Genomic DNA, 14,781 nt, shown 5'->3' with positions numbered 1-14,781 from the left:
ATCCCAGGATCCTGAGGAAGCTCAGATGTTCTGGTGGGTCTGCTGAAAGACCTGTTCAATAGATCCCTGGAAATGGGAGTGCTGCTGTGTGACTGGAGAAGAGCTGTGCTGGTCTCACTTCACAAGAGTGGGAGCAGAGAGGAAGCTGGAAACTACAGGCCGGTTAGTCTCATCTCAGTGGTGGGAAAATTAATGGAGAAACTGCTGAAGGAAAGGATTGTAAACTATGTACAGTCTGGTGGGCTGCTGGACCTGAAGCAGCATGGATTCACCAGGGGAAGGTTCTGTCAGACAAATCTGATTTTTTTTTGATTGGGTAACAGAAGAATTTGATCGAGGAAGATTGCTAGATGTGATTTATTTGGATTTCAGCAAAGGTTTTGATACAATACCACACAACAAGAATCGTAATTAAAATGAGAAGCTTGGGACTCAGCGCCAAGGTGGTGGACTACAAACTGGTTGACTGACAGGAATCAGCATGTAATGGTAAATGGGACATACTCTGAAGACAGAACCATGTTATTGATTTTGGGACTGGTTTTGTTCAATATCTTTATAAGTGAAATTGTGGAAGGGACAGAAGGTAAAGTTTGTCTTTTTGTGAATGATATTAAGTTCTGCAACAGAGTGGACATGCCTAAAGGAGTAGAGAGAATGAAAAGTGATTTAAGAAAGCTTGAAGAGTGGTCGAAGATTTGGCAGCTGGGATTCAATGCCAAGAAGTGCAGAGTCATGCATCTGGGGTACAGCAATCCAAAAGAGCTGTATGTGATGGGCGGTGAAGGGCTGTTGTGCACGAACTGGGAGAGTGATCTTGGGTTATAGTGTCTGACAATCTGAAGACGGCAAAGCAATGTGACATAGCAATAGCTAAAGCCAGAAGAATGATGGGCTGCATAGAGAGAAGAAAAACCAGTAAGAAAAAAAGAAGTGATAATCCCTTGCACAGGTCCTTGGTGAGGACTCTCACCTGGAGTACTGGTTCAGATCTGGATCCCTAAAGGCAAGATGATGGAAATGAGGAAGAGAGTGCATGGGGGTAACTTGCTGGTGTGACGGTTACTACCCTTAACCAATAAGCCTTCATACTGTTGATGCAACTCCATTATTGTTCTCTGCTTCAACAGCAGGGGAAAAGAGGAAAGGGGGAATTAGTTTCAGACAGCAATCAACAAAGACATGCATTTTACAGTCTGGGAAAACAAATAAGCATGGAGATGATGCAACTCCAACACTGCTCTCTGCTTCAATGGCAAGAGGTAATGGAGAATTAAACTCAAGACAGCAACCAAGAGCCCTGACTAACGGTTTGGGAAACTAAGTATGGGGGTGACTTGTATGGTGTGGCAGAAGCTACCATTATGCGGGAGACCTTTATGGCGCATCTAATGCTACCATAAGCTTGCTGGGCAGACTGGATGGACCGTTTGGTCCTTTTCTGCTGTCATTTCTATGTTTCTATGGATAGAGACAGGATAGAGATGGGCAACCAAAATGGTGTAGGGTCTGTAACAGAAGACTTACAAGGACAGGTTGAAGGATCTGCATACCCTGGAAAAGAGGAGGTACATGGGAGATATGATACAGACCCTCAGATACCTGAATGGTTTTCATGATGCATGCTCCTCGAATCTTTTCTGGAGGAAAGCAAACAGGAGAACTAGGGATCACAATATGAAACTTTAGGAGGGCTGACTTAGAATCACGGAAAGGGTGGTGGATTTCTGGAATGCCCTTCCGGAGGAGGTGGTAAAGACAAAAGCAGTAAACGAATAAAAAAAGGCATGGGGCCAACACTATGGATCCCTAAAGGATAGAGTTGGAAATTAAGAAAAGGGTGCATGGAAGATAACCAACATGAAGCGGCAGCTGCTACCTCTAACAGACGGCATGGGGATTACTACCTTTAACCAATTAGCTTACATGATTTAATGCATGGGAATTACTACCCTCAAACAACATACATATGATTTTGATGCAACTGCAGCATTGCTCTCGCTTTGAGGTGGAGGTGGGGGAGAAAAGGGGAATTACGATTCAGACGACAACAAATGCTGGGCACAGACTTTTACGGTTTAGGGTACTGTTACACATACATTATGGAAAAAGCGCAGAACTGCTTCTACGGGAAAGTCCAAAAGCAAAACTCATTCAAGTAGCAGCATTGTATGAATTATCAGGAAAGTTGTTCCCTTTGTAAAAATGTTGCTAGCAGTAATTTTGTTGTGGGTTTGACAGTTGCTTGGTTTTGATTTTTAATATTACTACTCTTAACATAAGGCTTGGGGATAACCTGCACAGAGCAGCAGTTACTACCCTTAACAGAAATATGGGTATAACATATATGGGGTGGTAATTACTAGCCTTAACAGAATCATCAGGGTAACCTACATGGAGCGGCAGTTACTACCCTTAACAGAACCATGGGGGTAACCTGCGCAGAGTGGCAGTTACTACCATAAGAAACTTGCTGGGCAGACTGGATGGACCATTACTGGATGCCGTCATTACTATGTTACCATGTTACAATGCAAGTACTGAGAAGAGCACAAACAGTAAATTTAAGAAATTGAGATACCCAACATAGAGTGACTTAAGAATGAGGCTCATTCTTGTCAATGTGCAAGACAAACCAAAATACATCTGGTACCTCTAATTCTGTAAATATATACTCGGGATCCACAGGAAACAGCCTTCCCACACACAAATACACTCTTCCAACAATGCGAGAAGAGCAGGATTTTTCTTTGTATACCTCACCATTTTATTTAATTATAGAAATTTATTAATTGCCTTCCAATTTTTATGATAAAAATTTCCAAAGCGATGTACATACATTAAAAACAATAAAATAAAACACAGCAAAATATTCCAAGTATCTTGCTAACTACTCATCTACTCCAGTGTATACAGCATGTTCATCATTGCCTTCCTATTACCACCCGCCTAACTCCGTGTCATATACAGCACATCTATCAGTACTCTGTATTTCCTACCACCTATACCATATTTCTTACTATAAATGCATCACCCCCTTTCATAATCTTATCCCCACTTGCTCAGCTCCATACCCCTTTAAACACTGAATTCAGACATTGATCTAATTACCCCTCTTAATCAAAAGGGGACTCTTTTGATTAAGAGGGGTAATTAGACACCAAACAAAAAAATCTTCAAATTCTGGCATCATCAAAACAGTAACACATACTCCCCTCCACTACTGGGAACATTGTGAAATACTACAAAATCCTGCAAAAAAAACCCCAAACACCACTCAGCACATGTATAGCAAACCTGCTATCCATAGAAGTGCTAATTCACAGGACTCCCATCAGCAATAACCCTATCTATGAAAAGGCAGCACTGCAAATTTTACACAGATCCTAGAACAATATACCTTTTGTTGGGAAAACATAATGAACAAAGACTGTTGCAGATCCTACATGCAAGCAGAATATCTCAGCTTGGTCATGCTTGCAGAACACAGACAGACCTTTACCAAATACAAAATAGTTAACCACATAAAACATAAAAAAATGCCACGATGAATTAGACCAAAGTCCATGGAGTCCAGCATTCTGTTTCCGACAGTGGTCAATGCAGGTCACAAGTACCCAGCACTTCTCAAACGTAGATCCACAAATTAAAAATGTGCAGACAAAAACTGCAATGGAAATCCCAGACAGCCAGATACTATATGCAGAGAAAACTGGAAAACTAGAAACAGAAATACATGTCCTCCCATGCTTTAGCCAAGTCCCCATTATTATTCTTGTGGCAAGTGAGGGGTATTATATGAGGGATGCCCATCTCCTTTCATTGCTCTTGTGGAGAATGGGGAGTGTTTTATTACATAACACTCACCAACATCCAGAACAACATGGTGTCTCAGTGGCTAAATATGACACCTTCCCCCATCCCTTGGGCAGCACCAGGGATCTAGCAAAGCTCGAAGAATGGTGTAGAGTCTAGCAGGTAAGATTTAATGCTAAAAAATGCACTCAAGAATTTGGATTGCAAAAATACAAGGGAGTAGTAGAGTATGGGGTGAAATTCTTCTAAGCATGAAAGAAGATTGGGATCTGCAGAGTGATCGCATTGGATGATCATAAAGTGGCCAAACAAGGGGATAAGATGACAGCAAAAGCCAGAAGGATACTTGCCTAGAAGAAAAAAGGAGACGATATTGCCCCTGTATAAGTCTCTGGGTGAGATCTCATTTGGCATACTGTGTACAGGTCTGGAAAGCATCATCATTTAAAGGATATAAACTGGTTGGAGTCGATCCAGAGGGGGCTAATAAAAATGTCTGTGGTCTTCATTCTAAAGCATATTGGGAAGACTAGTTAGCGTGGATGGCATATTAGATAGGCTGTGTGGTCTTCTTCTGCTGTCACTTTTCTTTGTTTCTTTTATCTCCCCAACTCCTCTCTTTTTGCCCATACCAGCAGCTACACCTCTTCTCTCTGTCTTTCCCCCTGCCCTGTCCCAACAGAGGACCCCCCAGCATCCAGCCTTGGATCCCTGGCTAGCCTCAGATTCCCTACCTCTCAGCCTCAAATCCCCTTCCAGCCTCAGACTCCAAGCCAAACTCAAACTTCTAACCCCCATCCTCAGAGCCCCCCCTAGCCTTGAACCACCACAGCCAGCCTTGGACCCCCAAGCCCCCCATCAGCTCAGTTTTGCATCCCTCACCCAGTCACTCCATACCTCTCAAAAGCACTCAAATCTGTGAGTTTGAGCTGTGCGGGTGTTGTAATTACGTGAGACTCAGCACAAGAATACAGGCATGGAGAAGTGCTTTCAAGATGGTGTGGTTAAAATTTGTAACTGGGCCAGGGCCCAGGTAGTCCAACCTATTCTAATGCTTCTGTTCTTTTACAATGAAAGAGAAACGTAGGTTGTGTAGATGATAAGTAAAAAACTCCTATAATGTATTTTGATTTGTATTTTTTAGACAGCATAATGTGAAAAATGTATCAGGTGTGAAGACTGTTACAAGGGACTACAAGCACAGAGGATCTTTAGTAGTGAGAAAATCAAAATAAAGTTGGAGATAAAATGGGGCTTTCAATAAGTATAAAAAGAATGAAGAAATTAGGCAGACAAGATGTCTGTATTGCTGTCATATTGTTTCTAAAACCTGAGTGCAAAAGCCTTCCATGTATCAGAAATGTTTAACAGTTTAGAAGCATTTGGCACAAAATGTCGCAGCAATTCTTACCAATAATTCGTTCCACTATCTGATACTGTTTATGCAAGTCATCAGTAAGTTCTTGTTGGCAGTTATAATATTCTATATCTTCTGGAGAAGCAGCTTTCAACCTGAAAAAAAAAAAAAAAAAAAAAAAGACTTCTGCAGTGACTGATTCTACACAGTTAAACAGCATTCAGAATATAAGGTGACTGAGGTAAAGTCACTCATGGGACATGTTTTATTCTCCTTAGACAGCAGGACAAACAGCAAACACAAGTGGGTTATCTACAATATAAATAGGCTCTGAACGATGGCCCGCAAATGCGCAATAGAGCGCAGCTCTGCCCGACATGCCGCGCATGCCCGGGTGAGAGAGCACGTCGGGCAGAGCGGAGCGGCGCCGGGAGGAAATGGAGCCGTGTGAGGGCTGCGGTGAGGTGCGCGCCCGCACACGAGAGAGAGACCCACAGAGCACGTCAGTCAGAGCTCGATGTGCAGTACAGAGCGGCTCTGATGGACGGGCCGCGCATGCACGGGCGATAGAGCACATCGGCCTCATAGTAAATGGACACGAACACAAGCATGGACTCACCAGCAGCAGAAGGGCTGTATCCCAGGCCCTATCCAGCTGCACAAAGATGATGTAGAGACCAAGGTAGGAAGGGACTAGAAGAAGGAGGATAGTAAGAGGAAAGGGGAGGGTCACAGTAGGTGGAGGAGGAGGAGGAGTGGGAGAATAAGGAAGAGAAGGGTGCTGGGCAGGTGAGGCGCAGTGAGTGCAAGGGGAGCGTAATGGAAGAATGAGGGGAGAGGGGGGGCTGCAGGAGAGGACCTGTGGAAGAAAGGAGGAACACTGGGAGAATGAGAGATGAGGGGGTTGGGGAGATGGGGCAGCAGAAGAGTAAGAGGAGAGGGGAGCTGGAGGAGGGAGCATTGGGTGCAAGGGGAGTGCAAAGGGAGAGAGGGGGGAAGAGTACACATCCTGACACCTCCACACACAAGGCTTAGCTGGCATTTGGAACAAACATCTCGCCCGCTTTATAACGAGCTATCCAGACATACGAGGCCAGATAACTTTAGACCTGCTTAGAAGAAGGTTTAAAGTTATCCAGCTAACCCAGCCGGATAACTCTACCCCTCCCTCGAATGCCCACTAAATAACCCTTTCTTGACCAGCTAAATTATAGCCAGATAATGATTTATCCGGCTATTATTTAGACAAATAAGTAGCTGAAAATGCCACATTTGCCATTTAGACAGAGTTAAAATATTTAGGGGGACTCAAAAGCTATCTGCAGAGCCACAGATTGGAAAGAAAAAGGAGCTACTCATATTTTGGGTTGTACATCTTTACGAACTGGAACACACAGTTGTTTTGATTCTTTTATATTTTAGAACCCCTGGAAAATCCTCAGCAGGCTCAAGTTCTTCTTGCAGCATAAAAGGAAAGGACTGAGCTATCTTTTGCAGGAAAACAGGATATGACCAGGGCCAGACCGAGCTATGTGAATGCCATGGGTAGGCCTCCTACCCCCACAGCCTCGACAATAGAGGGACAGACTCCAACTTGGCATCACCTCTCCTCATCAACAGCCACACAGCCAGACAGAGGTTGGAAACAAAGCTGCTACTTGGCCCATTTGCCTCTGGACAAGTGGTGGTAAGCTTCTGATGCCAAGGTATGGTACCTGCTGGCTCAGCTCCACCTACCACACCAGGACAACTGTGAGCAAGGACTGCCAGCCCATACCAGTTCCTTTCTATCCCCTGCCTGAGCCAAAGTGCCCCCACGGGCAGAGAGACTGGAACTCTATCGGGCCTGCAGCAGCGGCAGCCAAGGATGGGGAGTGTGCAGGCCTTTGCCCACAGTACAGAGTCTGGGGAACAGCAGCTGGTCTTGCAGCCCCGGGTGAAGATTCGTAGTCACGAGATCCCAGCATCCCCCACAGGCAGGCCTGCCCTTATTCCAAACCTGGCTATGACAAATCGTCTTGAGGTGATTATTTCTGGGGATTTCTGCACAAGATTCTAGAGGCAGACCTGGCAAGTCTGGAAGATTTGAAAAAGTACTGTAAGAAAAATTATCTTGCAATTTGAATTCTGAATGTATGACCTGAACAGAGGAAAAGGAAGGCATCTATAAAGACTGAGATTTTGCCTCTTGTCCTGGTGGCTTCTGAAATGCGAAGACTGGAGATGGGGACTCCATCTGTTGAGAGAATTTTTTTTAGAACAGGAGTTCTTTCCTCATGACAACTCTTCATATCTGTCTTATTTAGATACAAACTCCAGCCACATCTTTTGTATTAACACATTCTCTGTATTCAGAGGAAATGCTAGAGAAGAGGTATCCTATTCTGGTACTAGAACTGGAGATGAATGCAACTTTTTTGCCTTGTGGTTCAACACGGTCAGCGCTGTGTGGTTCAGGGTGAAATATCTCAGCTTCACGTCTCTCAGAGCTGTGTTCTTCAATGCTATGTGGCTCAGATCTAAGAATGTCTGAGCTGAAGAGCGCAATGTGGAGGGGATGGAGTGCTTTTGCAGCTCAATTTATTTTTGCACCAATTTACGGTCTTTATGACATGTTTTATGAGCAGGTGGAGACCTTTACTTACCTCTGTGTGAAAAAGGAGAATGTGGGCTCTCTTTTGAGGTTCCTAGGTGACTCTGACATCCCCTTTTTAGGTGCTTTCTTTCCTAAAAGAAGAGCCTTGCTATTCTCTAATGGTGAAATCTCATATATCATTTTGTATTATGGTATCTAATGGCCTATGGGTACATTTTGCCCCAGGCCTTGCAACTTATTGGTATCATGGGTTGGTCCCATGCATCTTTAAAAAGATGTGAAAATCTACAGCTGCCATTTTGTGGCTGCAGTTGACACACAACTTAAAGGGTTGCCTGCCTAACATTTTAAATCAAATCAAATAAAATCAATTTTTTCTGAGAACTTGAAAAAAACAAGAAGGAAAAGGAAAAAAAGAATAAGAAAATAGAACTTTGAGGAGCAAACCCAACAAAAAAAAAAATCATACTGTGGTAAGCAAGCGCAGTCTTGTGTCCTTTCGAACCCGCAAAATAAATTGACTGAGGAGATTTGCACTGAGTCATTATGGGGGAACTCCCACACATGCTCAGAAATGTATATCTTTCTGAGTTTAGAGAATGAAGCTCTGTGCCAGCACCATCAGATGATGTCACCCACTTGTGAGGCTCATTTTCTTTCTGCTTATCCTCAGAGAATGGAAAGAGACTATGTATAGGTGGGTAGGACTCAGAACTGCAGAAGAAGGGTTTTGTGCTGGAGTAGTGTGAAGCGTTCAGACCCCTTCATTAGTAGTAGCTGGTACACTTCAGAATCCTGGGTCTATTTTTTTTTTATAAGTCAGGAAATGAGGGAAAAGTCATTCACAAGACTGTGCTTCCCATGATCGAAATGGCCTAAATTACACTTCTCATGCATTTTTGTATATTACATATATTTGTACCAATTTAACACCAACTTTAGACCTTTCAAGTTACTAATTACCAGGCTGAAACTTACATTCCAATAAAAATATCACAGAATGCTACTGTGTAGAGAGATTCTATTTTGGAATGAAACAATACCAAGCTTGTAATCAAATGGATTGCTGCGCCTGCTAGTTTTCTGACAATGACAGTTGCTTATACCATTCAACTACCACAGCTTTTGAAAACACTTAAGTAATGACTTCATATCAATTGAACTCACTAACATACTTTATGTAATCACTTACCATCGCTTTGTTTCTTGATCTTTTTTCTTGAAATTTTCCAGTTTTTTCATTCCTTTAACATTCTGTTGCTTTAATGTTTCTTCTGTTTCCCAAGTGTTGTGAATACTGGACCAGTTTTTCCATTTAATCAGATACTGAGTTTCCCCTGGCTCCTTTGATTTGTCATATTCTCCATTAGGATCACCATCTGCCTCAACTGCATAGATGGTAGTTGTTGCACCAATAGCTGAAAAATGAAATACAAGAATAGGCCTTAATGGTACAGTCAAAACTGTTCTTATTTAAATTAAAGAAGAAGATACGACAAGAGTATTTCCAGAGTTTACACCCTATTGGAAAAGTTGAACTGTTTAAATCCAATAAGGCCTTAAAGGAAAAGTTTCAAAAAACTGGAAAAGCATAATTTAAATACCTCATCCTCTGGCAACAAATTCCAGAGCATTAAGTGAAAAATAATTTTCTTTGATTAGTTTTAAATGTGCTACTTGCTAACTTCATGGAGTGCCCCCTAGTCCTCCCATTATCCGAAAGAGTAAATAATTGATTCACTTTTACCCATTCTAGACCTCGTCTATCAAATCCCCCCTCAGCCATCTCTTCTCCAAGCTGAACAATCCTAACCTCTTTAGCCTTTCCTCATAGGGGAGACATTCCATTCCCTTTATCATTTTGGTCACCCTTCTCTGTATCTTCTCCAGTACTACTACATCTTTTTTTACAGGCAGAGATGTTATTTTAGTAACCTTTGAAGATACCTCCCTCCGAACCATATGCTGCTGAGCGACTGTCAGCTTTCCCCCATGTTCTAGTTTAAAAGCTATTCTATCTCCTTTCTGAAGGTTAATGTTATCCACCTGGTGGGACTTAACTTCCTGCTTGTTCTCGGAGAATGGACTTTTTTTTGGATGCTTGGTTCTCAGAAAATACCGAACTGATGTTTCTAGGTTTCAAATTAAAATTCATCGACATATTTACATTTTCTTCCTGCATGTCCCTTTTCTGGAGTTATTGTGCCTACAGATTAACATTGAACCCGTTCACATAATTCTTTCCAATATTTAATGTATTGTAAAGCAAAAAAAAAAGTAAGAATACAATTAAGCTACCCCAAATAAGTATAACAGAAAACATTTTGTGATACTGCCTTCCTAATAAATAGGAAAGACCTAACTTGAAAATTATCATAAACTTTCAGATGTTACAAAATAGTTAAAAATCATGTTCAAATTTTTGTTTTAACATCTAACTTGATATGAAAACATACACCATATATGGTCCTTAAGATATATAATGCACATCCTGTTCTCCTGCAGGACCTTCTGCTGCCAGGGCATTGACTCTACTTCCACCACAGTTTTCTGAGTTATAGCTCTGTAAATACAGAGTTTGATTGCATTTGCCCAGCACTCGAATAAGAGCTCCAAAAATTAGTACATATCACAAAACATGTATACAGGAATGAGGCTCTCTATGTAACTAATAAAGCTCTGTGATTTTAACAAAAGGTTTATACTTGTATCATTTCAAAAAAGGGAAAAAAAATCAACTGAGAATATTCTCAAAAATCCAAATACAAGTTTCCTAAAAAAAGGAAAAAATACCTCCTTTCCGCCCAAAGCGTGAATCCATGACCCGTTCAATCGTTTCAAATTCATCTTCCTCAGGTTGAGGAACATCTTCCCCACAGACTTCTAGAATATCATCTGAATCTGTCTTCATTTCTTCATCTTCTTTGTAACTAACATTTACAGTGGCTTGGCGACGAGCTCCTTTCTTATCGTAATCATCATCTGATGAATTTATTTGCCTCTTTTTCTGTCCTGCAGGCTTCTTCCCATGTTTTGTTTTAGTTCTAAGAAAAAAAATAAAATCAATGAAATAACTGTAAAATAGCAGAAAATTAGAAGTTCTACAATTGTAAAGTATATTCACACAACATAAACCATGCTTACTGTTCAAACCATATCTCTCTTATCAGGTTACTCCTTTTCCTTTCAAAGGAAATATACAGGAGATCACGGTTTAAAATTCTTTTTCAAAAATATTTAGCTTTAAGTGTATTTTGCTGGCACCTGGTGGCAGACTGATTTAAAATCTTCTGCCAGGCTTCTAATGTATAAAACAGTGGTTTTGTTTGCTGGCTCTGCTACCTTTCCCTATTGGTTGCCATTATTTTTTCTTACTACTCATGTAATAAAATGATCCACTGGGCAGTGAGTACATATTAGTGATTAAGATAACTGGGATAACAACAACACAGGTTTACCTAGTTAAAGCCATTTGCTTTCTGTAAACAGTGTTTTCCTAGATAGCAGGATGAACTAACCGTGTGTGACATCAACTGGCAGTACAGAATGGATTCATCTCTTCAAGATGATAGAACTTTGAGCTATACTGAGCATGTGCAGGAATTCCTCAGCCTATATCAGAACTAATCTAGCTATGTAGTCTACTTTCCAGGGAGGTAGGTGGGTATTCCAAGGCTAATTCATCCTACAATCTTAGGAAAACACCATTTATGGTAAGAAAACTTGCTTTTTCCATCAATAAGCAGGCTGAATTAGCCATTACATGTGGGGAATCGCCCAAGCTGCGGGTCTGGCACTTTCCGTGTTTCAATGTTAAGCGGTAGATACTACCAATTTAGGAGTCTACAAATAACCACATTCCTTGAGTTTGAAAGGATCCTATGTGGGTTCCCCAACCTTCTGTGGAGGCATCTATTGCCAACACAAAGCGGCTAGGAGGAGTGAAGGATGTAGGGCTCTCTAACCACCAGCGTAGATCCTATTTCATTTGCTGTGAAATTCTCACTTTGGTTGTCAAGTGTTGAGTGAGTTGACCCCATTAAGAGCAGAGACCCCAAAGCATGAGCCATATATGAAAAGCAGGTTAGTAAAACTACGTGATTCACCGCCACTATGTGTTCCAGAATGATTAGAACTTCTCTTGCTGTTGTGAGTCAATAGTTTATACAAAAGAGATCTAAGAGTACTCATCCCATCTGATAAGAGGAAACCATTTTCCTGCACAGAATCAATCCACGATCCAATGAAACTGATTTTCCATGGTGGGAATCAGAGTTGTTTTCTCGAACTTCACTAGGAATCCTAGGGATTATAGCAATTGCATTGACTTTTGCAGGGAAGTTAACATACTTTCCTCTGAGTTCACTATCCCAAGCCAGTTGCCAATGTAAATGAAGACTCAAATGCCCTGATGCTGCAGATGTGTTACTGCTACTACAGCCAAGCACTTGATGAAGACCCTCAGTGTTGCTGAAAGGCTGAAGGGGAGTACTCTGTACTGATAGCAGGAAGAGTCCACCATAAAGCATAGGTAATGCAGTGGGAGGACTGGATGGGAATATGAATTTAAGCATCCTTTAGATCCAAGGTGCACAACCACTCCTCTTTCTGGATGAAGCAGAAAATCATGTGAAGATAATTCATTCTGAATTTCTCCTGCAGTATATGCTTGTTTAGGCTTCTTAAATCCAGGATGGGTCTCAGTCTCTCGGATTTCTTGGGGATAAGGAAGTAACGGGAGTAGAACCTCTAGCCATGGTGATGGGGAGAAACAGATTCTTTCTCCCGCTGTTCAAGGAGCAAATCCATATGTCAAGCGAGACTGATCCAAATTGAAGACTGAGCAAAGAGGAAGCATGGGAAGCAAGGAGAAATGCAAGCGGTTATCCAGGCTGCACAAATTTGAGAACTTAATGATTTTTTAGTGATCTTGCACTACTCTTTGAGGAAATACTGCATTCTCACCCCTCTACTAGAGGGGACTATTGTTGGGTTTGAAAGACGGTCAAAAACTTAGTCAAGGCTTTGGCTGGACTTGTGCATTCCTGCTTCCTCTCCAGAGAATCTACAAGAGGCTTCTTCTCAATGAAGTCATTTGAGTATTGCACCAAAACTGTCCATCAACTTAGGGTCATTGCCCAGGAGAAGGTGTTGGAAAAAATTCTGGTCTCCTTAATTTGTTTTAATGCAAAATCCATTACCACAGACTGATGCGGTAGTTGAAGTACCCCCCAAAAAAACAAAAAAAAAAACCAGGAAGCTGCTGAGCTCTGTATTTACAGTCCGGTTTCCTGCTACTAGGGGGTAGAAGGCTGAAATGTCCCACATTTTTGTTTGCAGATCCCGAAGAATTTGATGCACCCGATCACTACTGGTTCATAGGGAGGTTCCAGAATCCAAAGAATGCTGAAAAACTTCGTGCAAGGTTCTTTATCCTTTTGGATGCTGAGACCAATGGCCTTCCTTAACATTTCTATAAACCTGGCATGAGAGGTTGTTTGATGGGGATGAATGCTTCAGCCGGTCAGGAAAAGGGATTGAAGGTATCCCTATGGACCCTTCCTTAAAACCATAAGGAATGGGGATGCTAACCCATGACCCAAGATGAAGAAGATGGCATTTAAGACAGAGATCTTAATCGCCTCAGAGGGGAAAAATACTGGGGGAGGACCAGATTGGCTTCGTACTGCTCTTCATTCTCAGAAAGATGGATGGACTCCCCAGTAGAAGGGGATGGTTTGCTGGATGAAGGGGCGGGGACTAACGTCCATGGTTGGCAGGCCTGACAGGCATGCATGGAAGGGGGAGGGGCTTTTGTGGGAATACATCGGCCATCCTGGAAAAGAGCCATTCTTGTCACTGGCGCAGACAGCACTGAGGACTTTTGCATTAATGGCGTGTTGATGGTACAGAGTGTGTCGTCTTCTTTGGTACCAACAAGCCTCAAGTTGGAGATGAGGTTTGGGAATGCATCGCAAAGCATGCAATCTCTGGTGCCTAGCACTTTTTGCACCTTGCTCAATCCCTACACCGCGGTGAATCTGAGTTCTGGCACTGTGAACGAGCTTTGCTTGATGAATCCCCACTCGACTTGACATTCCAAGAAGAAGAACGACTCCGCCTCGCCATCGACCTATAGAGATCTTTCATTTTCCAAGTCTGGTCCCCAGGCATTCACTGATCCTTGAAGCCACCTATGGATTTCTTGAAACCAGATATATGTCTAATTTTTTTTTATAACACTGAACTGTGCTGTTTGAGGGACTGCCAAGGCAGTAAAGAAAAGTTATCAATAAACACCACCAAAAGGCAGTAAATGAAAATATTTTAAGAGACAAAGGATACACATCTGGGCAAAAGCCTGGACAAATAAACTGAGGTGCTCACAAGGCAGCAAGTGCATGAGATCCCCATGAATGCTCAGTAGTAAAACTTTACTGAGCTAGAGAGATTGGTCCTTTTGGTGCTGTAGGATGACATTACCCACATGTCATGGCTAATTCAGCCCTACTTGTTGAAGGAGAAATGCCCACTGTTGGGGCCCCATACAACATGGACACACACATTTTATTAGCGTAAAGAAATCCTAGAAAAAAATGCTAATTTAAAAGTAAAGCATAAACAGATAGCATCAAATTACACTATCTCAAAATTTTTCAAATTTCCATTTTACCAACCAGGATAATCGCTCTTAATCAGCACCATTATATTCTCCAAGAACTCTCACACATTTTGTATACTCCTGAAGGTTAGTGTACTGTTCCTTACCTGTTTTGTGATTTGTGGCTTTTAAAATTATGATTTGGTTCATAGTCTGATTCACTGTTCTCACAAATGCTTCTTTCTCCATCATCCTCAGAATCAGAATCCGAACTTGAGTTTGAGCCTGATCTGGATCCAGAGCCAGATCCAGACATCTGCCAGTCTTCACTACCAGGGTTAAAGTGAAGGAAATAGTAGAGCTTTATTAATTACAAATATATTATGGAACCAACTTGAATAAAAAACAATA

General features: G+C 41.9%; 1 protein-coding gene across 2 annotated transcripts in view; it reads right to left on the bottom strand.

Annotated features, from left to right (window-relative positions):
• Positions 1-14,781, bottom strand: part of CHD1 (chromodomain helicase DNA binding protein 1) — a 330,081-nt gene that overhangs the window by 248,914 nt on the left and 66,386 nt on the right. For both annotated transcript variants that reach the window (XM_029572713.1, XM_029572721.1), the window contains exons 6-9: positions 14,538-14,699; positions 10,563-10,813; positions 8,962-9,187; positions 5,228-5,328 (exon numbers count right to left, since the gene is read on the bottom strand). In XM_029572713.1, the coding sequence (XP_029428573.1) occupies positions 5,228-5,328; positions 8,962-9,187; positions 10,563-10,813; positions 14,538-14,699 (740 nt within the window). The remainder of the gene's footprint in view (positions 1-5,227; positions 5,329-8,961; positions 9,188-10,562; positions 10,814-14,537; positions 14,700-14,781) is intronic.

Source organism: Rhinatrema bivittatum, chromosome 1, assembly GCF_901001135.1.
Source record: "Rhinatrema bivittatum chromosome 1, aRhiBiv1.1, whole genome shotgun sequence".
NCBI classification, from domain to species: domain Eukaryota; kingdom Metazoa; phylum Chordata; class Amphibia; order Gymnophiona; family Rhinatrematidae; genus Rhinatrema; species Rhinatrema bivittatum.
Note: the sequence above shows the minus strand (reverse complement) of the source record. Positions and strands in the feature narration are given on the sequence as shown.